Raw genomic sequence first — 27,347 nt, 5'->3', positions numbered from 1 at the left:
GCCGTCGCGCCGCCACTCACCGGAGAGGATGATGGGGTCGACCTCAGTGTACTCGCGCAGCGCCCACACCATCAGGCGGGCCAGGTCGAGCGAGTAGATGAACTGACGCAGCGGCCGGCCGGTGCCCCAGATCACGAACGGCTCGCCCGACTGCTTGGCCAGGTACGCCTGCGCGGCGGCGGCGGTCAGCGGTCAGCCGGGCGGCGCGGACGAGGTCGGCACGAGACCGGGCGTGCGTATCGCCTGTTGGCTGCAGGACAGTTCGGTCTGCAAATGAAGTGGGCTCTAGCCTGTCCTTAACAGCAGCAGCGCGACAACCAGCATGACGACGATTGCTGCCCCTGGCCTCAGGCCCGCGGAGAGCTGCCAAAATCCCACGTTCCCGATGTTGACGTCCGTGTGCGTCATCAGCCCACGTTAGTCGCGTCACCAGCAGAGAATAGGCGCGGGGCATCGCCACCGAAGCGGCCGGTCGGCCGCCTGGGCGCCGCCCCCTTCGTCCCGGCGGCGCGCCTGAGCAGCCCTGAGTCAGGCGCCTCAGAGACGCAGCTCCAGGGCGTCAGCGCATGTCCCGGATCAACGCGACCCATCCGCAGGACGGTTCCATCCACCGCTCTTCACAGTCCGACAGTGTCTTCACAGTCCGGCAGCACCCGAGTCTGTCCGCGCCGCGTCGTGGCCCCAACCTTATGCATGAGGCCGGGTAGCACGTGGCCGTCCTGCATGTTGAAGTTGTCGTGCGGCCCGAACACGTTGGTCGGGATGACGGACGTGAAGCGGCGGCCGTGCTGCTGCGCGTACGCCCGGTTCTGCACGTCCACCAGCCGCTTGGCGTGGCTGTAGCCGAAGTTGGACGGGTGCGGCGGCCCGTTGTGCACCTGGCGGGGACGGCCGGCGGCGCTGAGCAGGCGCGACCGACTGGCTCCCGGCCGCCGCTCAGACCGCACGCTCGATACACCCGGGTAGCTGTGTCATGTTTGCACATGCCACAGCGTTTGATTTGGGAGCGGCCTCAGCTAAGACGCCAGCAAACAAGACGCAACACATGGGAATCATTCCGACAGGGATAATGTCAATGACAATATAGGTAACATGTCGCATTCACTCACATCCCTTCGAGTACCATCAGGAGTCAGCCATTGCAGAAAATCGCTAGACGTTTAGTGAACGCATGCGAGTCCGATCTCAAACAGAGTAAACGTGCTTACCAACAAAATATAAGCGAGTATGGGCAGATAATGTTCTTCATACGATACTACAAGCCTCAACGAAAATAATCATCGCAACCATCCCAGCACTTAACCGACGCTGCGGTGAACTGGAGACCTGCAGCCACCGGTCACATCATCATCAGGCGCGTCCAGTCCAACCTCATAGGGGAGCAGCAGTCCCTTCAGCAGCAACGCCTTCGTGCGAAGCATGAGCCACAGATAAACGACGTCCCCGGTCAGCCCGCCTGGCTGTTGGTGACCATCAGCACGTGGCCGAAAACGGAGCGCTCACCATCGTCTCGTCGATCGGGTAGCTGGTCTTGTCGGGGAAGATGCAGGTGGAGAGGCACGACACCACCTTCTGCACGTCGTGCTGGTGCGCCGACTCAAGCACGTTGTCGTTGATCAGGATGTTCTTGCGCTGCGATTCACACGGCGCAGCTCAGTGAGTGTCGAAGGCGCGTTTCGTGGTGATGTTTATGGGTGTGAGCGATTTCGACGAGGGCGTTTCATTAACAGGTTTCTCGATAGTGGGCTCACATAATGAAACAATGCCGATATGGACATAGCTGATAATCGCATTTCTTACTTTTCACAGCTTTCTTTCGCTAACGATCCCAAAATACCAAATTTCTGAACCAATTGTGCTCACGAATGGCTAACCTCCGAAGCCATGGTATAAATGGTGCAAAGGTACTTCATGCAACGCTAGCGTGCTTGTCGCCGCTACATTCGGAAGATATAGGTGTATCGGTGGTAAAAAAAAATATTTCGGTCATTCTGCTGTCCTGAGAGAGAAAGGATTAAGCGCCACCAGGTGAAATGTTCAGAAGCGTTTTTAGGTTTCGGCAAATCAAACATGCTTCGAAATTTATCAGTGACCAAATTTCCGTATTGCTGGAAAGCCGACATCCTTTCGCATCTAGTCATTGTTGTTGTGGTATAGCAATCAACAATATTCATAAAAATAGAAGAAAACCATTCTATTAGACTCCAAATTGGCTGTGCCTATCCACTCTCCAAAGGTAAAAAGGTCAACCGCCCAAATTGCCATGATTAGTCTTTTGGCCAGCGCTGAATTGGTGTCTCTTTTTCGGGTCTGCTAAGGCAGAAAGACAAACTGATCAAAACCTCATACCGCCTTTCTTAGCGTCCCTGTTACGTCGTAAGAACACCAGACACGGGCTCACAGCAGCAGAATATTGGTCTGGCACGATCTAACAAACAATTGTTGTCGTTGAGTTGCACACATCATCCGTTCCGCACCAATCTCTAAACAGCGTACAGTGATTCATTCCCTTAATTGCTCCTGAGAAGACATCAGTACATTTGCACCTGATTTAGATGCTAAAATCAAGTAAGTCTCGAGAAAACAACTCAACAGGTTCGGTGCTGCCCCAGTGAAGACCGGCGGAAATAGGACCGTGTTGTCCGCGAGCCAACACGTGCATACACCCGTTCGAGCGCAACATCTTCGTTAGTGGGTCCCTGTGCGACGACTCTTCTGTGGGCCGGGCCCAAAGTGAGCGTGGTCAGACACCGGCCGTGACATCCCAGTCACGGCCGCGTCACGCCCCTCGACACCCTGCCAGTGACTCGGGGAGCTGGCCGGGTCTAGCGGCCGGTTCTGCGCGCGCACTTCTTTTCAGCATCAGTCACGTCACGTGTCATTGTCAGTTCGACGCTTGGGCCTTCCCAGCTGATCGTGTCGGCGCTGGTGTCGCCCTCTCAGCTCGACAACTGGCAGACCCTGCACTGCCGCAGCGAGTGGCGATGGCGCCTCCTGGTGATCAGAACCGCATCGACCGCACTGCCTCGGACTTTCCCGTTGTCGTGGGTCACCATCGCTACTAGCGTGTACACAGTACACAAAAGCCCGTGACCCATTACAAAGGCCTAGAGCCAGAACGACCGGAGACATCCGGAGGATGAGCCGCAGAGCAGCTGACGCCCGCAGCCGACTGCCGTCCGAGCAGCTGACGCCCGCAGCCGACTGCCGTCCGAGCAGCTGACGCCCGCAGCCGACTGCCGTCTGAGCAGCTGACGCCCGCAGCCGACTGCCGTCTGAGCAGCTGACGCCCGCAGCCGACTGCCATCTGAGCAGCTGACGCTTGCAGCCGACTGCCATCTGAGCAGCTGACGCTTGCAGCCGACTGCCATCTGAGCAGCTGACGCCTGCAGGCGACTGCCGTCCGAGCAGCTGACGCCCGCAGCCGACTGCCGTCTGAGCAGCTGACGCCCGCAGCCGACTGCCATCTGAGCAGCTGACGCCCGCAGCCGACTGCCGTCTGAGCAGCTGACGCTTGCAGCCGACTGCCATCTGAGCAGCTGACGCTTGCAGCCGACTGCTATCAGAGCAGCTGACGCCTGCAGCCGACCGCCATCTGAGCAGCTGGCGCCTGCAGCCGACTGCCGTCTGATTTCGACAGTGTAAGATTGCAGCATAAGAAAACCAGACTGACAGAACGAATGCTCAAAAGATAAACCCAGCGGCATCCAAACAACTAAATTAGTAGCGTACGTACCTACGTGCGTGCGTGCGTGTGTGCATGCGTGCGTGCGTGCGTGCGTGCATGCGTGCGTGCATGCGTGCGTGCGTGCGTGCGTGCGTGCGTGCGTGTGAGCGTCCGGATATATCGCCGAGATACACAGCGCAGACGGCTGTGCCGATGACAGTGCCAAGTATATGCACCCCGGGTACAACCCTCGTGACGCTCCACGGCACAATCTCACGCCGCTCCGACGTCCGGAACGGCCGTGGCGCGTGCGGAAAGGGGACCGTGTCCGCAGGTTTCGTGACGACAAAACCTAACGTGGATGGGGGACGGACAGAGCCATCTTCGAGGGTTGAAAAACATGCCGCGACAGCTCGGACTGGAATGAACTGAATGTCACTGTCTTCGGGGCACTCACTATTCGCGCTAGATGCCCAAAATAGCTCAGACATGACGGACATCAGGTTCTATGCGCACACCACGTACACTACCCGATCCCCGCAGCGGGCCGTAGTGTCGATCAATTCCAGCGGCATACTACTACTATGTAATGCAAAAGCGTTACTTAGCGTGACGATTGGAAAGGCCTTCATCAGTGACTGGATGACGGGATTGAAAAGCGAATGTGACGCCTTATACAGACTTCGAAGGCGTGGCGTGCAGGTTAGTGCTTCATTCCGGGAAAATACGCAACCGGTGTCAACGGCAGCGTCCCTTCGCGCAGCGAGCCAAGCGGGTACTGCTTGTAGTACCTAAATGACAAAACGTAGCACCTTAAAAGCCAAGACCAAGAATGCGGTGTGCAGGAAGGCCCTGCAATCGTAAGATACACCGGTTCGGGCATACAGCTGCGGCAGGATCGCGACGCACGCCGGTCTCCAGCCTGCACGTCCTGCCCATCGCCATGCTACGTCGTGTGTGGTCTCTTACTCAGCGCCGAACCCGTCCGCTGCCGGCAGTGCCCAGGTCTGGCAGCCGACCGTACTACAGTGCCCCGGGGGACGCGTGAGCTCAATGACTGGTCAGCTGGTTAGGTAACAATTCGGTACAGCGGGATAATTGTAGTAACTGTCTTGCTTGTACAGCTTGTGTGATAGCGCGCAAATGTGCTGCGGTTTTGGCTTTCACCATTCGGTGCGAATGTTCCTAACTGATGTCTCGTTCGGTGATTTATCTCAATGCTGAGGCGCGACACGCAACACATGTTCTGCTATGACTAAGCAATGGAAATCAACGTCAAATGCAGCGTCATTTCTTCAAAAACGCACAACATTTTAAATACCCGATGGTGCGTACATACGTACACGCCCAGGATCTCGCTCAACTCCCCCCCCCCCCCCCCCCCTCCCCCGGTTAGTGAGGTCACGTTCGCACAGCGTACATCGGGCCGATGTGGGTCTAAATCGAATCTCGACCTGGTTTGACATCTGGTGCCGCACGCCTGCTTCCGACCATGCACCCGTTCAAAACGATGTAAGACGAAGCCCAGAAGAAGGCAGGAGGGCCAATCAAGCGAAACCCCTGCTTCGCGCCATCTCTAGACCCCCACCCCTCCTCGGAAAACGAACTACTAGCGATGCTAACGCACAGGTCGGGGAGGTCCGAGGTAAGGCGATCGATGCGATTCTGGTCACCAGGAGGCGCCATCGTCACTCGCTGCGGCAGTGCAAGGTCTGCCAGTTGAGCTGAGAGGGCGACACCAGCGCCGACACGATCAGCTGGGAAGGCCCAAGCGCCGAACTGACCATGACACGTGACGTGACCGATGCGGGAGGAAACTGCGCGCGGCACCGGCCGCTAGACCCGGCCTGCTCCCCGAGTCACTGGCAGTGTCGAGCGGCGTGACGCGGCCGTGACTGGGGTGTCACGGCCGGTGTCTGATCACGAGAAGCGACACGCTCTCACCATCACGCGACAGGAGGGGAGAGTTGCGAGATAGTAAACCCCGATGCAGAAATCGCCATTGAGTCCGCCCAGCGACCGTCACAGCTGTCCCACTCTGCTCTTTGTCTGCACTGAGTGCAGACTGCGGGCAGACGGGACTGACGTGGATATCCGCTGTCGTACCTGTGACTGGTAGTCATTACTGATCTTTCAAACCGTTTTCCGTTTCTGGCAAACACATTCGGTGTTTCAATATAACAAAGCGAGTATCCGGTGCTGTCGAGATGATAAATGCATTTTCTTGGCAATAACCGCTTATTAATATTCCTTGCACCGTACTGCTAGCTTCTTTCTTGCTCGCTGGAGCATTCACGCAAGTGTACTATCTGAATGCTATGGATTTCCTTCTTGCCTAACATGCAGCACGAAAACCAGGATCCCCTTTCTATGACATCCAATTACGTGGACATTAGCCAATTAGCGTAGGCTTCATTGGGAATAAGCACCATCCGTCGCCAGCCAGCTGACTAGTCTCCGGCGCGACGTGTCTAGTGTTAACGCCCTGCCGTCGCCCTGCGCACGCCGTGCAATGTCACAGAGACTGCAACGCCAGGAGCGGCCGACAGACGCTCCAGTTCAAGCTCGAGGCGCTCATTGAAATCGGTGAGAGAACAGATGAGACGGAGCGTAATGCTGTATGTGGTTTTTAAAGCATGAAACCATTTTCAGCAACTCTTCCTTTTGCTTTCCACAGAAGTTGCTTTCAGTCCTACTTATTGCAAAGGCCTCAGCGGCACAGTCCCAACACAGTTCCGCCCCAGCGACGCAGCACGTCACAGTCTTGCCCGTCACAGTCCTGCCCCGGCGACAGTCCCGAAACAGTGAAACAGTCCTTCCCCAGCGGCACAGTCCGTCACATTTCTGCCCCAGCGACACGGCCCCGTCACAGTCCTGTCCCGGCGACACAGTTCCGGAACAGTCCTCCCCCAGCGGCACAGTTCCGAGCCAATCCTGCCCAGCGACTCAGTTGGGACAATCCCGCCCCAGCGACACAGTCCTGCTAAAGCCCTCCCTAGCGACACAGTCCCGCCACAGTCCCGCCCCGGCGACACAGTCTCATCACATTCTTGCCCCAGCGACACAGTCTCACCAGTTCTTCCCCGACGACACAGTCCCGCCAGTCCTCCCCAGCGACACAGTCCCATCACCAGCATTCCCCAGCGACACAGTCCCGCCAGTCCTCTCCCAGCGACGCAGTCCCACCACTAGCATTCCCCTGCGAAACAGTCCCGCCAGTCCTCCCCAGCGACACAGTCCATCACCCGCATGCCCCATCGACGCAGTCCCGCCAGTTCTGCCCGGGCACGACAGCCGTAACGTCCGTGCCGAGACGGCCGACCCGGTCCCGGCCGAGGCGGCGGCAGCGGGCGCCGCTCACCAGGAAGTCGCAGTTGTAGCGCAGGTTGCGGAAGAGGCCGCCGACCATGGCCGCCAGGTGGATGACGTGAGTGGGTCGGTGGCGCTCGAAGATGGCGCGCGTCGCCGCCGGGTCCCTGGGGAGGCAGCGGGGGAGCGGCGGGGAGGGGGTTAGCTGGTGGCCGCGGACCGGCATGGTGGGAGGCGACGAGGTGGCAGCACAGGGGGGAGAAGCATGGGTGGGGGCGAAGGGACAGTAGCAGGGGGCGGTAGAGGAGGTGGCAAGTGAGCGGTGTAAGGGGATGCACGAGGACAGTGGCAGAGATGGGGGCACAGGCTGCACTATGGAACAGTCAAAGGAGCAGGGGGACAGGGGTAGGGGATGGGTGACCAAAACAGGAAATGACCAATTCATGGCAGAATGATAACAGTGAATGGAAAGTGCACTCAGTAAGCTGACCAGGAAATCAATGCATCTTAATGGTTCAAATTGTTTGCATGCCATATAGTTGGCTTGAGAGCCATAGGTCACAGTATTTATATGATGCCTGAATATATTGAGCACTGACTGACTGCCATGAGGCCCGATGGAGTTTGACATGTGCTGCCTTTCATGGGTGTGTATGCTGGGTTCATTACCCATCCTAGGGCTGCTTGCTTTTGAAAGGATTCCATCTGCCACATCCTGATTCTGAAAGTGCTGCACAATAATCATGAACATTCACACAGCTAATGTTGTCAGCCAAACACATTTCAGGGAAGGGTGTGCGCTCACGTCAGGTCGCCATCCTTGGAGCTGAGGAACACCCATGTCTCGCCCGGTCTCTTCAGCTCCTTCTCCACCAGTGTCTGGATGGCTTTGCCCACCAGGCCGGTGCCACCCGTCACCAGGATGATGTTGCCACCAGACATGTTGAGCTGCAGGAGCACAGTGATGACAAGGTGCTGACTGCCAGGAGCCAAACTAAACATGAGATCTTGTACACCAGACAAGATTGGAAATAAAGGTGTTGCCTAGTGCATACAGATTACTGTGTTTAGTTAACTTAACCCATCTCTAGGGCAGGCCATAAATGGATGACACAGGCCATTATGTATCACACATGGTAGTCCCTGTGGGTGTGTAATTGCCTGCAATGCATCTGGAGATATTTGCATACAAAAAAATCATGACAGATAAGTAAATGCTCAGAGCTGACACCACATTGCTCAAGTTCAAATCTGGTATGCCCATTAATTGTGGTTATGGCTGACTAAGCATAAAGACACATCAGTCCCATGGTCTGGAGAGCATCACAGATCTGTTTGGACAAAGAGAAACAGCAGTTATATGCCTTCAGCCATCAAATGAAAGTTTCAGATGCCCACATGATCGCTGTGCAAAACACTAGAAAGTAATAAAACATCACCAGCAAGACCCCTCAATGTTGTGTTCACAATAAGGATCATAATGTATGAACGTTCTCACCACAGAACCCCCCCCCATGAGGTGATGAGGATGAAAAACCACGGCTCAAATACTAGCTTTAATAACAGCTTAGAAGCCTCCAGTCCCTTTTCTGCCACCTAGGTTGCACCATTGAGACCATTTTAAAAGGCTGACCAGCTTTCAAGGCACCGTAGAAAGGCTGTGGGAAGTGGGCCTCAACATCCGTGCACGCTCCAAATTTTATTCCATTCAGTGGAAGTTGTCCCGATAATACCTTGCCTGAAGACGCCAACACAAGTATATCTGATCCTGACTTCTGATTCAATTATATGTAGGGCCCTACGACCTTGAGCACATTCATCGAAAGCTGTAGTAGGTCGCAGACGCGCCATTTAATGTCATTAAGATACTTTTTGGTTTTAGGTAAAAAGCTGATGTGGCTGGTAAATGTTTTACATTTCGCTCCCACTCTGGAGATAGTTTAGATGTTTTGAGGCTAGTTTGTTTGCTTTATCAGTTATATAAAATTATTTTGGATCGTAAATTAAGTTATATTTGATCAAAACGCACGTATGTAACGCAAACACAGACCACTCTCCCTGACCTATAAATAATGTCAAACCATTTCCTTCACATTCTCTTGGTTGCGCCGCTTGCAGCTTCCAAATCTTGTGTGGCTTGGAGCCTGTCTTGCTGCCTTGGGTGTTGTGATTGGTAACCGCCCGGTTCTGGGGCATTGGTCAGCCGTGCGGGTTAACCTGTTTTGTGGTGGGTGTTGTTTCCCATCCCGACATTGAAGCTTCGTTGCACTGTAGATCTAGGGCCTTCGGTTGTATCTGATAAATCGTTGAGGAACTGGTATAATATGAAAGTGATGTGCCAGTGCTAAGCTGATTGCATGAGTGCTTAAAGAAGACAATGGTCATCATATTTTCTTTTAGCATGGGATGAATGGCATGCATGTCGTGCCTGTGTTTGGTTTTGTTGTTATATCAGATCAGGCCCAATATTGACCCCACCTATGAACTCTAAATTAGGTTGTCAAGAAACATGAATACTTAGGTCTGGAAACTAGAGGGCAGACTGAGCCTTCCATCTCTCTGTGCATGTAAAATTGTTCCTATCTGTGTATTGGAAGCACATTACCAAAAGTTTAATCTCCTGCTGTGACAGAGTCTGCAGTGCCCCTGCATGAATAGCTAATATTTATACCAAAATACTGGTGACACAAATGACTATCAAACACAATTCACTATTGTTCATGTGTTTCAGCCTTTATAACAGTGAGTGATCTTGATTGAAATGTAAAAATGGTGTCAGCATCACATTCTGCTTTTATAATAAGACCTAATATATCTCAAATCAAAATATCTAGGAAATGCAAATTTTAGAACTATACCACAGTGACCACTGATTTTTGCAGGACCACCAGCACTTACAAGGGTTGGGAGACTGCCCACATTCCTGTCATGTGAGGAAATGGTGATGTGGAAAGGACTCCAGTCCAATGTCCACCCATCCTCTGTGCAAACCATTGTTTCCATGCAAGCCACAGATTGCTGTTCACTTCTGTTTGTCCTGTGTGCCGCAGACTGCGACAGCCATGCTGGGCGTGGGCGGCGGCCTGGGGCGGGGCCGCGGCCGCGGCAAGCTGCTGGAGAACGGGCCGCCGGCGCCGCTGCGGCGGCCGCGGGAGCGCTCCAGCGTGGCGGCCGGAGAGCCGGCACCCCCAGCAGCAGCGGCGGTCCCAGCCGCCCTTCAGCGACAGCTGTCTGGACCTCAGGCCGGTGGCTTTGAGCCGCAACAGCGCACTGGTGAGGCGCATGGGGCGGCACCACCTCAGCTGATCAGACTCGACCGCAGTTTGTGCCTTGGACGCTGCATGATTATTGGTAGTCAACACACCCCAAAACTTAAAACCACTACCGCCTCATTTGTGTCTGATGCATGGGTTGTGTGGCAGGATGGTTAGTATTGTATGAGTGTATATTGTTAGCATTATATAAGTATTGATGAGTGATGGTTAGATGAAAAAAATCCACGATTTTCTGCTTGTTCATTTCCGTTTGGTGTCGTCATTTCTACTATGTGATCTGCACCTGACCTTCCTCCACAAAACCGATTGCATAGCTAATTCCTGACTCAGACGGCCGTGTGGCCCGGACGCACGGGCGCCCGTGTGCTGATGCCTCGGCGCGCCCCCGACAGGCGGCGGTGACCGGTCGGCGTGGGCCAACGTGTCAGTGCCGGGCTCGTCGGCGTCGCGCCCGGCCGCGCTCGACCCGCTCAGTCCGCCGTTCGTGCCGCGGTCGGCGCCGGCCCGGCCCGTCTCCGCGTCGCTCCAGCCGCCGCCGCGGGAGCTGCAGCCGGAGCCGGAGCTGGGCGGCAACGAGTGGGCCGAGCTGGACGCCGACCAAGCACCCGTCAACCAGGCCCTCATCAAGGTGGGCCCGCGCGCGGTGGCGGAACGGGACGTCCGAAAAAGGGCCCGGCGTTTGGTCGTGGGTCGTAGACGAATCGCGGGCCTGGCACATATTGATCTTGTGGCGCTCGCATGCAGTCCAAACGTCTTTTAGGTCGTGCATCGCGTGCTGTTGTTGGTGTTCTGGTGGTGTTCTGTGTTGCTGTCAAATCCTGAAATACTTGTTAATGTCAAGTGCAGTTTTTGAAATAGCTTTGATCTTTTAAAGTTATTATCGCATCTTATTTCGTCTCAGCTTTTCTGTATTTCATTTAGTTCGTTCGCGGATACGGTATCAGTAATAGACACACTGTGGTTTCTTTTGCCGCTCATCCTCTTTTCTCTCATCTCATCTCATCTCATCACCTCGTCAAGAACCAGCTCTTTCGTATTTCCATATGTCCATTGATGTAGAAAAGACTGTCTTGCGCCGTATTTAACCAATGTAACATTATGTGTATTCATGATATGGACGCATTAACTAGACTATGCGCGATTCCAGCTGCAGTGCATGATGTCGGATGATGCCGTCATGATCAGACCGACCATCTTCACCTACCACCTTTTGTCCAACAGGATATCCCGGCTGCGTTCGACGCCTACCAGAGCATGATCTACAACAACATCGCCGAGACGCTCTGGAGTATGACCTGTCAGCCGGCCAGGTAGGCCCCCCTCGCCCCTCCTCACGGGGTCGGTAGCTAGACAGGTGGCGACGTCCTGATCGCAACTGGTGTGCTTCGGGGTTTGGGCACAGGAGACCGGAGACCGGAGACCGGAGACTGGAGACCGGGGACCGGAGACCGGGGACCGGAGACCGGAGACCGGCGAACGGAGACCAGCTGTCTGATCAGGACAGAGTGGGGCTGCATAAGAAGGCACGGGGTGCTCTTCCCGTTTAGTGAGAGGGAGATGAGGGTGATGGCGGTGACATGTCCGTTTGAACGTCACAACTGATGAAAGGTGGCACCAAAAGATCCCCAGTCTCGTGATTGTCACGTGCTAGCTGCTTTGAAGCATGGTAATGATCAAGCTCCCTCATATGACTCTTATCGTTCTCCCTTGACACGCGTGATTGATTGGTGGATGCAAGTTTCAGGTTTTGCGATTTGGACCTTCGACTCACGTTCACAGCGTTGCCGGCACGACCAGCCGACGGCAGCGCCAGTGCTGCCGGTGTCGCTGACGAGCCGGCTGTGTTGTCAGTTTCGACCGGCTCGGCGCTGTGTTCGTGGATAACGTGAACGGCTGGCTACCGTCGTCCGGCATCCGACTCTCCGTCGTGCTCGACTGGATGCTGAACCAGGTGAGGAGGAGGGCGAGATGATCCCTTGTGATGCCGGGCGGCTCAGTCGCTCCAGCCCGCTACTCACTGGCCGGCTGTTTGCGATGTTAATCTGAGGTAGGCTTGAGTGCTTCCATGACATTCCACTTCCATGACTCATCTACACTCTGTCGTCACTCTCATAACTCCTGCCGCGATTCGGCAGGCTTCAGTCCCCTAAGTTTGAAGGTTGTTCAGCTCACGAAGGTGGCGCTGACCTTCCGACGCGGGGCTGGATCACGAGCCTGCCGTGCCCAGGACGTCCGGAATGACCGCCCTCCCGCGCTGCCGGCAGGTGGCCTGCGAGCCGTCCTTCCGCTACGTCTGTGCCAGGCTCTGCAACGTCATGTGCTCGCGGTGCCGCGTCAACGAGGGCACCCGCACCTTCCGTGACCTGCTGCTCAGCAGGTGGGACGAGGGCTGAGACCGCGGGGCAGGCAGAGCTCTGGACTCAGCTGGTGGGACAAGGGACTAGACCGCGGAGCGGGCAAGATCTCAGGGCACAGCCGGTGTGGGAGGCGCGAACGACTGTCGCATGTCCAGAGCAAATGCTGCTGTCGAGAGAGAGGTTGTCAGACGGATTCGCTGATTACCGAAAGTTTTCAGCTGAGTGCCGAGTGCCTCGTCGGACGCCATCTGCAAGAGGGTCGCGTAATTTCAGCCTGGCATCTCTCCGCCAGATGTCAGTCGCTGTACAGGCAGGCGGGCGCGCTGCTGGCGGAGAGCGAACGGTCCTTCGCCGAGCTGACGGTGCTGTTCTGCGAGCTGTACCTGCACGTGCGACTGGCGGGCGGCGAGGAGCCGATCGCCGTGCTCGGCTCGGCTGTGCTCGGACTCTGCGGCCAGCTGCTGGACGCCGTCACACCAGGGGGCGCCAGGACTGTCTGTCAGGCGCTCAAGGTGAGCCGAGCTCGCCAGGCGACCGGCCGCGCGGCTGCCGCTCGCTGTTGGCGGCAGGACGGATGCTACGTGATAGAGTTCCGGGCTTATGTGGCACTATTTGTAGCACTGCATATGCATGCTTGCTGTATATCCGTGATATGTTAACGGTTTTCCGTCAAAAGGTTCCGAATCTGGACGAAGTCTTTGCTTAAGTTAGCGTCATTTTCTGATGTAAGATGCTTTTCACGACATTTCTCCATTGCTTTGTGCCTCTTCGTAGTCCATCATTTTGAGCTCTGCTGGTTGTTTTCTAGATTCACAAATGCTCTGGAAAAACGAACACACATGTTTCACTCGTCCGTCACGAAGTCTTCCCGAGGCGCGTAACCCGCGCCGTCTCATTCACACCCCACTCCCCGTGCCGTGACTGGCCGCTGACCTGAGCGTGCTGTTTCAGCTGACCGGCGCCGCTCTGGAGCGGCAGGCGTCGCCGGCGCTGGACGCTCTGATGGAGCGCGTGCGCGCCGGCGCCATGGACCCGGCGCTAGCCCGCGACCAGCGGCGCGCCCTGCTCGAGCTGGCCAACCTGCGCGCCGCGCACTGGGGCGGCCAGGCCGACGGCCGCTCCCCGCCGCCGGCGCCGGCCGCGCATGGCGACGGCGCCCAGGTCTGGACGGCGCGTGTCCGCCTCTGTGCCTTGCTGCGGGCGCTATGTCCAGGCCGTGTCTTAACGTCGTCCTCGCGTCTCGATAGTGCGTGACAGCTGAGGGTTTGGGAGACGGAGGCGGCTGTCACGCGAGGTGATGCGCATGTGAGACAGTGCGCTGCGAGACGAGGCGAGGCGAGAAGAGGCTATGGCGAGGCGCGGCAGGGCGAGACGAGGCATTAAGTGGGAACCGAATTTTGGCATTTGGAACTTTGCGGGCGGAGCGGAGAAGTGTGTTGTAGTGGCAAGCATGCATGACTGTGTGTTTGTTGAGGCGGGTGTGTATCGCTGATGCGCCACAGTTTCGAAGAGTGTCACTCTTTACGTCATTCCTCCTTGCCGCGCCCTTGGGTCACGCTTTTGTCTCCTCACGTAGCCTTGGGAGGATTGTTACCCCAGGCGAGTAGTGTTCAGCCTCAGCACCGGGTCCTCATATGTCCTCAGGAGCGGCCGCCCTCAGGAGGACTGTCGGCCGAGGAGCGCTGGTTCATGGAGCAGCAGGTGCAAACGGCAGAGGAGGACGAGGACGACGAGCTGGACGAGGCTTACGAGGCTTTCCTGGACGAGCTGGAGCAGCACAACTGAGGCGCAGCGGAGGCGCTGCCCGCAGGCGAGCAAGACACTTGGTGCCGAACAAGACCTCAAGTACCGGGCTCATCACTTAGTGTGTTGTCGAGTCGGTGGTTTGGTGTCAGTCGGGAAAGTCGTGCTGTGCCGTGAACTTCGCGGCGAATGAGCCCGGACGGCAGGCTGGCCGGCCCGCCTCAAGGCGCACAGGTGGCGCTGTGACGATGGACTTGCGGTGCGGCCAGCGGGGTGCCACTCGTCCAAGTGACGTGACGTCGCGGCGCGGCCGGGGTGTGCCGCGCGGACGGCCCGGCGCGGGGCGCGTGCCGAGCGCGTGCGAGCTGCGGGCGCCGGCGCCGCCCTGACCTGCCCCTGGCCGGGACGGTCGGCGGGCGGCCGCTCATCACCGTGCTGGAAGCGCTGCGCTGGGGGCGGTCGGTGCTGTGATGTTTCCATCGGCGTCTGCGGTGATTGCGTCATTCGGACAGTCCGCGTTCTACGAGGAGGGGGGGGGGGGGGGGGGGGCACCAGGAGCGTGGAGCCGCGCCCCACGCGGTGCAGGCGTGTTGCCCCGGTCCCGGGCTGTCGTGCCCGGCTGTGAGAGATAGTCGGGTTCGGGGGAGGGGGGCCGGTGGCAGTCGAGTCCGGGGAGGTCAAGACAGTGCTCCGGCGGAGCGCCTCTGAGCGGTGTCCGCTGTGGGCTCGTCCCACCGCTCACGCGGTTGCCAGCGCCTCTCCCGTAAGAAGGGGCAAGTGGGATGCCCCAGGAGGGGTCGTGCGCTCTGCATTCCAGGCCGAACAGGGACGCCGCGGGTGGCGGCGGAACACTGGTGCTGCGGAGTGCCTTTGTGATGTTTGTGAGGCACTGCTTTTCTGCGCGGAGTGTTGTGGTTTGTGATGTTGGTGAGGCACTGCTTCTCTGCGCGGAGGGTTGTGGTCTGTGATGTTGGTGAGGTACTGCTTCTCTGCACCCTGTGAGGCTTTGGCTCTAGTCACCGTACCGGCTTTTTCCGGGTCGAAGTGACCGACCCGTGAAACTGAACACTGGCAGTGATTTCGGAACGGCTGAGATGAGGTCTGGAACGTCGCGTGGCATGATGGTTAGGCGCCGCCAGCGGCCGTGATGCGCTGCGCGCTCGGTAGATGATGGGTCGGACGCCGTGTGGCGCCAATTTCTGCTGGGCCTTCCTTCGCGTAGAAACGCCGCGGACGGCCCGTGATATAGTTTACTCGTGTTAAGTGGTTGACTGTGGCTGGTCGGAAGCCCGTTAAAGTGTTCTATGCTCGTGCACCAGTCAACTGCGTTGTGAAAGGATTCGTTGATGTTTTTTGCAGTTTCAGTTGCCCACTCTTGACTCGAATTGTGTGGAAACGGTGCCTTGGAATCTGAGCTGTTTGCCGAATGTGATATGGCCCGAGTTGTTTCTTATCCTGAGCTGTGCTTTTTGTACGACGCCGACGCGTGTTCAGGATACACCTGGTCAGTTGGCTGTCCTTGTGTAGTACCGGGAGTGTCAGTCATCTGGCCTTGTGCTATACTGCTATACTGTGCTATGAGGAGGATGAACGCTCCGGGCTTCGGCTGCTAACACGTTCACAGTGTAGGGGGCCGCATCGCTGCAGCCTTATAGTTTTAAAGTTAACAACATCTTGCATTAGGTTTAAAAGAAATCGAGTTATATGAGTTTGCACATCTTGTTTCGAATTTTGCCGTGCCCCCTGGAACGCCGCGGTGATAATGATGACTTTGTATCTTGAGTCGCGGGAAAAATGGCGAGTTCATCGAATTTGGTGGTTGCTGCGCTCCCCCCCCCCCCCGACCCCAGTTCATGTGTCCTGCTAGTCGGTCGCCCTCGCCTGCGTTAGGCCCTTCTGGTGCCCTGAAGCCGTGGCGGGATTTAGCGGCCGACTGCTTTTGAAGCTGTAGCTTTTGCAGCAGGCTTTCAGCGAGCCGTTCAGAGTGTTTGCAGCAGCATGTCATAGACGGGGGGGGGGGGGGGGGGCTGTTTTCTTTTATCGTCCGCCGTCCGCCGGAACCTGCGGCGGCTGGATTCTTTCGCAAACTTCCGTGCTGAAAGTTGCGCTGTCGGAGAAAGTATGTGTCACACTTTCCGGCATGCCGGGTAGCTCATGTGGCTGAGTGGCGGGAACCGGCGCTCGACGGAGCGTTTACTCCACCGCAGCGGGCGGGGGGGGGGCCTCGGCGGTAGTAAACGACATCGCCCCCACATCTGTCAGTGAGCCGGTGCGATATTGGACGCCAACTTGCTCCCGCGGACGGCGGGGCCGCCGCTCTAGCGCCGTCCCGAGACCGCTTTCATCACCGAATGGTCGCGAAATAAGGGTGGTCGATGGCGGTGGACAAGTTTCAATTTGCGTCGGCTGCATGTCCCGACCGTAGGCTGGGGCGGGCGGAAGTCCCCATTTCGTCGTGCCCGAACGGGCTGTGGGGACGGCGCCCCAGCGGCCGCGTGCGGGGGGAGGCTTGAATGGCGTCCCGAGCCGGGTTGAAAGGTGTACGCTGGGGTGATGTCGCTGGACCTGCTGAGACCTGATCCGACCTTCTGAGACGGCTTGACCTGAGACGTGGCCTGACCTGAGACGAGACCAGACCCGATCCTCCGAGACGTGGCCTGACCTGAGACGAGACCAGACCCGATCCTCTGAGGCGTGACCCGACCCTCTGGGAGACGGCTCGGCCTCGGAAGACGTGGCCGACCCGACCGTATAGGACATTATCTGACCCACTGGGACCCCTACAGACAACTCCTTGTATGGTCTGTACCGCCGGGGTTTGGACTTGAGCGTCGTGCTGATGAAATGTTGTATTTGCCAGGAAAGGTCTATAGAAAGCATGTATGCTTAAAGTATTTGCCAGGGAAGCTCTATAAAAAGCATGTATGCCTAAAGGAATTGATCCCTCCGAAATGTTCTTTGTTAGTGATTTCAATTATGTGAACTGTTTTTGTTCTGGGACGAGATTAAAATAGTTCTGAGACGCCGTAGCTCTAAGTCTCAACGCGTGCAAAGCAAGGTAGATATTGGTGTTTTTGCAGTACTGTGAAACTGGGCGATGCAATTGCCGCTGCGCAATGGCATGCGTTAACGAATCATTGTTCCCAATTATTGCTGCCAACGGACACCGTGTTTATCACACCACTTGGTTTTACCGCCACGCATGACATGGTGCCATGAGTGCAGGAACAGGTGGTCAGGGGGAGGCTTGCCCCCACTTTTTAAGGTGGGTAGGGACAGCGATGATAACTGGCCCTGCATTTTTCAGATTTAGGTTATTTAGCGTACTTGCATACTACCTTAAACATGCACGCCAATATATCTAGTTTACCAGCCGTCTTCCTCGAAGCGCACAGAACACAATTGCTTCATATGGTAAATGGCAGCATATTATCCTATCATGTACGGCGAACGGGCACATCCAGGGGCAAATCCGTGTTTCCTCTGGTACCACAGGCTCCGTTCTGTCTTTTTATATAGCGTTGGTTCTTCTGCATGGTTGCATGCATTCCCCTCAGCACATGCTCATAATGTTCAAAATGGTGTGATGTATCCCGCAAGGGGCCCCGGATCCAACGGGGGACGCCGCCACCGTGTCACCGGACTAGCAGCCGGAGAGCGCCCCGCGCTGGGACCGAATGGCTCCTCAGACCAGGACCGGTAGTGATTATGTGTCCCTAGTGTGCTTCCCACGGGCCCCTCGCCCGACAAACGTGAGGGTCTGAGAAGTGTTGAGTGGAGAGGATCACGATGAGGTAAAATATTAAAGAGGGCTACTAATGTTCGCCTGAGAACGTTCATTCCTTGACAAAACGACGGATGAAACAAATAACGTAAAAAAGTTTTGGATCCTGCACAAACGCAACCTCAACAGCAAGAGCAGCGATGATCGCCGGGTTGCAGCTTCGCAAAACCGAACGGCCCAGGCCACTGCAGGTAATACCAGGCGGCAGGACGTCGTGCGCGCGGGAACAACCGTCGGGAAAAATGCTGCCGAAAGCCTTTCAAAATAGATTGGAGCCATTCAAAAATCAGACCGGGTCCCATGCTCTTAACAATTTTGAGAATGTCCTCTGGTCAAATTAAGAGCTAAAGCAACCCGGAAAACAAAAACTATTCTTTTAATCTTCCAGTTCCACCACCAGATTCCAGCACCACTTCGCGGTGCTGTAAAGACTAACCAGTCCTCATTATCAACCCAGAAATCACATCGGTGAAATACATGTCCGGAGCACTTTCTACACGTACAAATTAATTTCCTAGAGTTCTCAGAAGCACTTTTTCAAATGGATGATTTTTTTCATCTGCCCGTTGGCCACCACTCATATCAACCGCGTGACCGACGCCGCCCAGCCTTTGGTGACTGCAACGCCGGGCGTCAAGGTTGTTGCAAGATTTGCGTGTTTGCGTATTCAAAACCATGTGACGTAATTTTTCTCAGTTATCGATTCTGATTGAATGTTTGACATCCCGAAATTTCAAAACGAGCATGGGTTAACCATGTCAATACAAACTTTGGACCCTATTTCGATATGCACGCCACGTTCAGGGGTCTTCAATTTCTCTGCAGAACATATAAACAATCTGGTCAAGCTTCTGAGCTCTTCCGGCTTAGAAAAAGTCGACTGAACCATTGCGAAATGGAAGTGATTTATTTCATATTGTTCAACGCCTGATTTCTGCAGTCTTTTGACACCACAATGCAAACAAAATAGATCCCCCGGTAGCTTCTGGTGTATATTTCCGTTCAGGTTACAAGGTAAACATAACAATAAAACGAACAACAGTGCCACTAGTTAACAAGTGAGTAAAATACCACGATTTTTTCGGGGAGGGGGGTCTTCACCGTCAGGGGCCTTTGTCAATCATTTGCCAGCCCTCTTTTCAAGGCTCGTTAACATGTCAGGTGCATCCGACGGTTTTCATTTGGGGGGGGGGGGGGGAGGGCCATCAGCTTTTTTTGTCAGCTCTATGCTTCTCCTTGGCAAGGCTCTGGCCACGTCTCTGCTCACATAGAAAAGCACATCAAGTCGGCTACAATGAATGAGGGGCAAATGTGTGCTTGGTACACCAATTTATGCCAAGTTCAGGCAGCTGCACAAAAGCTTGTTTTCTTCTGTGAAGTGCTGTAAAGGAAAATAATTCTGAAGTAGATACCGTAGCAGGTTCCAATCTATGCTGTACGCACCAATAAGTAGTGATGTTGATCCATAAGCATGCAAACGTAGATTAAGAGTAATGCGATCAGTTCGCAGTCAGTTATGTGGGAGACCGCCTGGCCAGGGCAGTGGCTGCCGACGTAGGAGCAGGGCTCAAATAAGAATTATCTGAAAAAGAACCCTCATTCTGTCTTGCATTTTACCGGAGAAACTCGGGTTTGGTGTTTTCGTCAAATTGTTCTTGGCAGATAGTAAGTAAAACTTCCGAATTTATTCCTGCCTAAAAGGTCGCTACAAATTTTGGAAGGCTTGACAAACAGCCGGCAAAATCTAGAGGCACGTTAAGTCTGGCGCACTATTGACTATTGATTTGAGTTCAAAATTCTGACCAGCTTGTGACCAGATCGTATTTTGATATTTACCCTTAGGAGCCAGATGCCTCTCCAATGACCAAAAATGCCCGCCCGCCAGTGCAATTTCGTCCCCCCAGGAAAAGCAATTTTGAAATGAACGAGTAATCTTGGGAAGCTGGATGATTCTTAGATGGTACAGTGATTGTGCAATGTAAGGTATGGCAAGTTTACACGCGCCCGGGTGGCCAGTTAGATACCCTTCGCTCGCGTGGGGAGTTTATTTGACCCCCTCCGCTGAGATGTCTGGAACTAAGAAAGCTAGAAACATCAAATTCACAGGGTGTATTATGCTGTACGTGAACTCACTTAGGCCAAATTTTGGGGTTCCTAGTTCATGACCTTCGGGTAAAATAAGATTAAACAAGGTCAAATTGTAGGTTGGTCTTCAAAGCGCCCCCAAATCTAGATAACTGTTTCCAAGCAAAAGGTCATGTGCTCATTTAAAGTCAGTGACCTTGTTTGATATTTTGAAGGTCATGGTGACGAAAATTATACAAGACTGCTCTGAGCTTTGCATTTGAATAAGCGACAAAGATTGCCCTAGGAAGTATGTCCGTAAAAACAAAATAGGTCAATGACCTTTTGTGACCTCTAAGTATTTGGAAGATGTAGAATGTGGTTCCTGCTATCAATAAATTCGAAATGGGCACCAAAAACTATCCCATACAGCAAGCCCTAGAGTAATAAAACAGGTTGGTTCTGACCTTGTCCTGACCTTCGTATCTGACCTTAAGTCAATGTGATTTGCTCATTCAGTTGTACTCTTGCCTAGAAAAGCATCTCAGAGATGTATCGTTTCGTCTGACGCTCCGTTGTTGCATCAGATTGAACGATTCCCTAGAAATTGCCCTCGCTGAAACCATTGCCTGACTTTTATCTGCCATAGGTCAGCGACCTTACAAAGTACTTTAGTGTCAGACGATCTGCCATTTGATTATCTACAGCTGTGTAAAATTTGGCCCGGCTACGCCACGCCGTTCGGAAACCATTCCGGAAAACCTTTCGGGGGGGGGTCAATTTGACCCCCACCCGGGCGCGTGTTAAAAGGGAATTCAGATGACCTCGTTGCAGTAATTACATGCATGCTATTCGTGAAGAACGTTGCATTTTTGATGATTTTTCGTCACGGACCCTGCTCACAGTCAAAAATTTGAAAATAAGGCGTACTCCAGGTGCTCGCCAGCGTTGAGAGCGGTTTTCCGGCCAATATTCATAGCTGGATAGTCTTATTTGCCGAATGGTAAAAATGAGACGAAACGGCAAGATCGTGCACCAGTGGCAAGCAGCTGCTAGTGCATATCTAGTGCAGAAATACATTCAGTTATTTCCGAAATACGTTATGTGAATTAAGAGCGGAAGTTTTCCAACTCACCTCTCCCCCCCCCCCTCCCTGGTCACCGGGCCTGTTTCCCAATAAAGTATATACCCTGAGTCCAGTCCCCCAGTCATACTTTTTAAACGTCCTTACACCTCAGTGTGATGGTTTTAAGTTTTCGACCGTGACATTTCAAGCAAGTAATTTCTCAGAAACCAAGAAACGGGTCCGGCTGTATGATCTGGGACAGCCGGCTATGTGCGCGGCCTCGACCTTTCTGTGGCTTCCGGCACGTGTGCTGATCGGACGTGATGAAGGGGCCCATCGGGCCCGGACGTAGGTGGTCTTGGTGCCTCATTCAGAACACGAGTGTAGGAGAGGAGGAGGGAACGCCGTGACCCATGGCCCAACAACTTCTCGCGAAAGTCAGGGGCTGACCTACGGTGGACCGTGACGGCTTGAGTGCATTGACCTTAAAGCTGCAGCCTGCTCGGACCTCCCGTCGCCGGATCAAGCCCGAAAAAGTATGTCTGGCCGTTATATTGTCCCGGCAACTGCCGCCTTTTTTTAAACAGTACTGAATGCAGTGTTTAACACCAGTTAGTTTATATGAAGGCAAGAGCCCAGTACGCAAAACACCGCGATTCAACGTCCATAACAATGCATTACTACAGATGATGCGTGGTGAAATAAAGCATAGCTTGCAGCACGCGGAAGTTCCAAGTCAACACATAGCGTCACTTCAGACGGCAGCACCAGAGACTTTGACTTTGAGACAGACTTTAAGATAGCAATGCTTGCGCTAGTGGTTTGTTTTCAAGCTGATACAAATGGCATTCCAAGCGCAAGTTCGGTTTGCATTTTGCAGTTTTTTACTCAAGTCCTTACCACAGACTCTCCCACGGACAACTTACATTCCCCGGGGAAACATGGAGAGAGCTGGCGACCGTCTTCCCACACCTAAGAAAGCGCCGCCACACAGCCGGACCTGCATCGTGAAGCGTGTGACCCGAGCAGCAACGCCGGGTCGGAGAACCGAAGTACTGGTGGCCTAGGCAAGAATTCGTCCAAGATCGGGCTAAACGTGGTTAAATCGAATCCAAATGTTTCACATGCAAGGCTCTGTCGTTTAGAGGCTCTGTTTTTCAGAGGAGTTCTAAGGCTTCTGAACCCCTTTCGATCCCTTGGAACCCTTTGTTCTATGTTTTGGGAGCCCTGCGGGTGTCTTCCAAAGTTTTTCCAAGTTCCAAAGTTCCAAAGTTTTTCTGCCGAGCACTAGGTGACCACTGCCCGAAACCTGCCTAGCTACGCCACTGTAAAGCACCGGCGCGACCTTGTGGGGCTGCACCAACTGCGGACACTGCACGAGTCAATTTGCGATTACCGTCATCCTGCTAGCCACCTGGGACTTCCTCAACGCGTCCGATCGAACTGCTCCGACAGCGGACGCCGTGGATTGACGGTCTTGGCGTCAAACAGCCCCATGTCGATAACGCAGTAATAACGCGTTAGTTCGCGACCAAGGGAACGAAGGCACAAACCAGACCATGCCGGCTCAACTACACTATACGTGATTGGCACCATTCTGGGCTCACTGTACTGATCCTCTGGGACCATACTTGGAGTGCGTCGACCATAGCCTGGGGGCATGTGGATTTTTGGATCGGCGAATTGTTGGATTAATGTATTTATTACGTACGCAGGATATTAAATGACTGGTATAAGTTCAATTTCCCCGGGAAATGAAACAACGTAAGTGTTTTTGAAAGTTTTAGGTAATTAATTCGTACGTTAACAACGAACCCGGGGGTGCATCTCACCGGTGCGAGTTTTAGGTTGAGAATATGGACTGATTAGCCTTTACAGCACCGCGAAGTGGTGCCGGAATCTGGTGGTGGAAGTGGGGGATCAAAGGAAGAATTTCTATCTTCGGGCTGCTTTAACTGTTGATTTGACCGCAGTACATTCTTGAAATTGTTTAGACCATACAACCTAGTCTAAGCTTTGAGTGGTTCCAATTTATTTTGAAAGGCTTTCGGAATAATTTTTTCCCGACGGATGTTCTCGCACACACGACACCCGCCGCCCGGTGTTACCTGCAGTGGCCAACGCCGTTCGGTTTTACGGGGTGGTGGCGATTTCTTGCATGCCGGGTCACGCTAGCCATAGGTGAAATGGGTCGTCGTTTAGCGTCACATGGTCACCAATCAAAAATTACGTCGGTCAATAATCGTAACAGAAAACGCTGAACAGAACGCTCTCGGGGAAGACGGCTGTACAGTGACACGCAAGTCTGCGTAAAAATAAGCTGTTGCTGTAGTTAATATCAGATCGCTGTCGTAATCTTCACTCTTTTGATGAAATAGGGCAACTACTTACTACTCAGAACAATATTCACTAGTCCTGTTTGCCCTATTTCATCGAGGTAGTGAGCGTGGGGCTATACACAAGATCAGATCAGATCAGATTCCAGTCTTTTTGGTCATATTTGGGACTCAGCACCTGTTTGCCGTGACTCCAGTCGATACCTGCCACAGCCCGAGGCCTAATGGGTGATAAGCCCGGAATGGCGATTCGGAGTCTGTCTGGATTCAGAGCTATGCCCGGTGTTTATATATGTATACGTTGGATGTCATCACTGGCCGGCCAAATCACCCCAATGTTTTGCAGTGCCCACGTCGGCCCATTATCCTGCTTCAGGCCATACTGCAAACGCGTGTGAGAAGATCACGATGCACAACGAGGGATTGCGGTGTCAGCTTCACAGACAAAGTCCCAGCAAATGACGGTGATAGTCGTCCGAAGCTGCTTTAAAATCATCCACTTTTATGTTCTTGTGAGCAGCGCTGTCCTGAGATCATTATCCTAGTTCAGGCTGGGTTGCTGACGCGCAGAAGAAGCTCACGACGCACAACGAGGGATTGCGGTGTCAGCTTCACAGACAAAGTCCCGGCAAATGACGATGATATTCGTCTGAAGCTGCTTTAAAGTCATCGACTTTTCTGTTCTTGTGGGTAACGCTGTCCTGGGGTCATTATCCTAGTTCAGGCTGGGTTCCTAACGCGCATAAGAAGATCACGACGCACAACGAGGGATTGCAGTGTCCGCTTTAGAGGCAAAGTCCCGTCAAATGATCTGCGGGATGCCGCTCTAAAATCCTCTTCTTTTCTATTCCTTTGAGCAGCGCAGCCACACACCAGCAGTTGCTACAACAGTAACTCCGTAGCAACGCATAGCGCGGCAAGGGAGCAAAGTTATAAAACGAAGAGGTCCTTGGGTGTTCTCTATCAGCGAGGAGACGCCGCTGGTGCGTAACAGGTGGTGCATTTCTCTCTGTCCGAAGCGTGTTGACCGGTTGGGAGGGTGTGTGACTGGACGCCCGCAGTAGACTGGGATTGGTTGCATGTTGCAATAACTTGCTTAGAGAAATACGACCGGCGTTTGCAAGTGCGTCTTGGTAACAGCATGCCTGAGTGCATCGCCGTGAGGCATTATCAGTGCAGTTGACCTCGTTGGTTCACTTGAACATCGTCCTGACTCCGTTGCCTTCCTCTCTGGCACCTCCCGCCGTCTCCAAGCCCCACACGCGCTAGGTTGCTTCAGCATCATCCTGGGTCAGCTTCTCTCTTCTCCGGCGCTTTCCGCCGTCTCCAGCTCCTCTCACACACACCGTGCTGGGCGCCCACGGCGTCGCCGACGGACGCCAGTCGACACCTGGGGCCCACGGCCACCACGCGCCATGCTGCCCTGGGTCAAGGTCGCCGTGGGGCTGCTCATCATGTCGGCGTTCACGCTGCCACTGGTCGCCGTCTTCAAATACAAGCGACTGCGGGATGAGCCGATGCCGGTGCTGATCGCCAACCTGGCCGGCTTCGACTTCCTCTTCGGCGTGCTGCTGTTGATGCTGGGCTCGCTGGAGATTGTGCTGGGGTTCGTCCCGGGTTGCACCGCGCTGCAGTTCCTGGTGGTGGCTGTCGCCGGCGCCGTCAAGACGTCCACACTCTGCATTGCCGTCGACCAGTACACGGCCGTCACGTCCCCGCTGCACTACTATGGGCTGATGGAACGGCGCATGCGCGTGCTACGCCCGGCGGGCTGGGCCTCGCTGGCCCTGATTCTGGCCGTGGGCTTCGGCTTCCACGCGTCCGACGCCATGACGGTGGCACAGTTTTCCGACCTGGATGGCAACGCCACGGAGCTCTTTCCAGGCTGCCGGTGGGAGCCGAGGCTGCCCAGCACATTCATGTTCCTATTCGAGGGAGAAATGCTCGTCACGAGTATAGTAACTTCGCTGCTGTTCTTGCACACGGCAGTGTTTGGCTGGCGACATACAAACATGAGGCGGCGGCGCGAACGGCTCGGCGCCGCCGTTGCCGAGAATGAGCGCTTCACGACCAACTTTAAGTCGTTCAAGACGATCCTGAAGCTGGTGTCGCTGTCGCTGGTGATGGACATGACGACACCAGTGTTCCGGCTGTACCAGCGCTGGCACTCAATGCCGCAGCTGGCCGGCGTGCTGCACGTGCTGCGCCTGGGCTGCACCATCTTCGAGGGGACCACATACGGCCTGATGAACCGTAGCATGTTGAGGGCGTACCGCGACCTGCTGGGCCTGAAGTCTCGCAGCGGCCGGGTGCAGACCGTGCCGAAGCCACCGGGGGTCGCCATCGCCGCCATTGCCGCACCACAGCCGTGCGCTCAGGCTGCCATCGCAAGGGTCGGTCGCCAACCACTCCGCGCGGGCATGGTGGACCAGCAGCCAGCCGGCGCTCCAGGAGCGTAATGGCAACCGCAGGCGAGCACCCAGGTGGCGGAGAAAACCGAAGGCTGAACTGACTGTCTGCGTACCGGAGCGACGTGAAAGAAGAATCTGGCTACTCTGACGACAGACTGCCTAGTGGTGAGAATGAGGAACTCGGGGAGAGCGTGAAGACCGCATGGAGGGCGATGGAGGGGGGGGGGGCGGGGGGGGGGGGGAAACACTCAGTCAGGTTACTCGCATAAATATCAAGCTTCCGGCTGGCGTCTGAGAACGCGAGAACGGAGATACCATGTAACAAGCGAGGGGGAATGAAGCAGCTGTGCTCTAGAAAGTTTGCAGTGCGCGGTGTATAGTCTCAGGCCTCGTCCACGGGAAGGAATAGATGTGTGGACGGCTGCCCCACTTCTTGCCTGAGCTTCGAGACAATTGTGTGTACATTGGATATCCCTTGTTGCCATAAACAGTCAGGAAAAAGTTGCAAAATTACAAGAAAGTGGCATTCTCGGCATTTAAGCGATGCGAGAAGGGTAGTGTAGCCCGGTGGACCAGGCTTGTGTCTTGGTCCTCTTGGATCCCCGTGCGAAATCTCGCACGTCTCCATTGGGTGGGGGTCGGGTATATGTAGATGGGCATTGCGAGAACTAGGTTAGGTACAAAGCAATCACTTATGCTTGGCTTAGAAGCGGTGTATACGTAAAAAAGACCTTAGAAGACCTGATACCATTTTGCTGCGTATGCACCAAGACAAGGAGCTTTGACATGCAACATTTCGTGCTCGATAACGTAACCTTAGTTGAAATTGGTGCTCGAGAAACCAGTGGAGACGGATGGAGGGAGTATGGCCGAGTAGTTAGCGCCTTCGACCACCACATGCGGTGTCCGACTTGCAGTCCAGCTGCACTATGATCTCTAAGCGCTCATCTGGTCACTGCAGGTCGTTGGCGCTCCATAAAGTGCGCACAATTACTTGCAACGCGCTCCCTTTTTAAAGGAAAAAGGAGACGGGTGAAAGATCGGAGTAAGACAGCAACATTGTCGAAGTAAGGGACCTAGGAGTGTATGTACTGCTCCAACACACAACAATAATTTGACAGAAAAAATATTGATAACACATTGACAGAACACAACTCACCATCGATTGGAGAGACCAATCCCTTAAAATCTTACAGAAATAGGAAAAGGGGGCGGTGTAAAGAGAGTGGTGATCACGTTGCCTACAGGCTTTTAATCTACCGTGCACTAGATATGAAACGCAGCCTGGAAAGCTCCGGAACGTCTACACTACTTGGTTGATTTCCAGAATTGCGT

The 27,347-nt window shown here is 54.5% G+C and overlaps 2 protein-coding genes across 5 annotated transcripts in view; one reads left to right on the top strand and one right to left on the bottom strand.

Moving 5' to 3' along the window:
* Positions 1-27,347, bottom strand: part of LOC119098614 (GDP-L-fucose synthase) — a 49,027-nt gene that overhangs the window by 2,357 nt on the left and 19,323 nt on the right. Inside the window, exons 1-6 of one of the 4 annotated variants that reach the window (XM_037221585.1) lie at positions 8,710-8,787; positions 7,782-7,924; positions 7,029-7,143; positions 1,504-1,632; positions 687-878; positions 21-168 (exon numbers count right to left, since the gene is read on the bottom strand). In XM_037221585.1, the coding sequence (XP_037077480.1) occupies positions 21-168; positions 687-878; positions 1,504-1,632; positions 7,029-7,143; positions 7,782-7,918 (721 nt within the window). In that variant the 5' untranslated portion in view covers positions 7,919-7,924; positions 8,710-8,787. The other 3 variants (XM_037221586.1, XM_037221584.1, XM_037221587.1) reach the window with 3 other exon arrangements.
* On the top strand, positions 10,797-14,393 carry Paip1 (Poly(A) binding protein interacting protein 1). Its single transcript, XM_037221173.1, has 7 exons — positions 10,797-10,879; positions 11,473-11,561; positions 12,103-12,202; positions 12,516-12,628; positions 12,901-13,120; positions 13,560-13,586; positions 14,253-14,393. Exons 2-7 carry the CDS (start codon positions 11,506-11,508, stop codon positions 14,391-14,393), a joined length of 657 nt encoding a protein of 218 aa, XP_037077068.1. The 5' UTR covers positions 10,797-10,879; positions 11,473-11,505.

Source organism: Pollicipes pollicipes, unplaced genomic scaffold (genome assembly GCF_011947565.3).
Source record: "Pollicipes pollicipes isolate AB1234 unplaced genomic scaffold, Ppol_2.1 Scaffold_4740;HRSCAF=5597_pilon_pilon_pilon, whole genome shotgun sequence".
NCBI classification, from domain to species: domain Eukaryota; kingdom Metazoa; phylum Arthropoda; class Thecostraca; order Pollicipedomorpha; family Pollicipedidae; genus Pollicipes; species Pollicipes pollicipes.
This window is presented reverse-complemented; position numbering and strand designations above follow the sequence as displayed.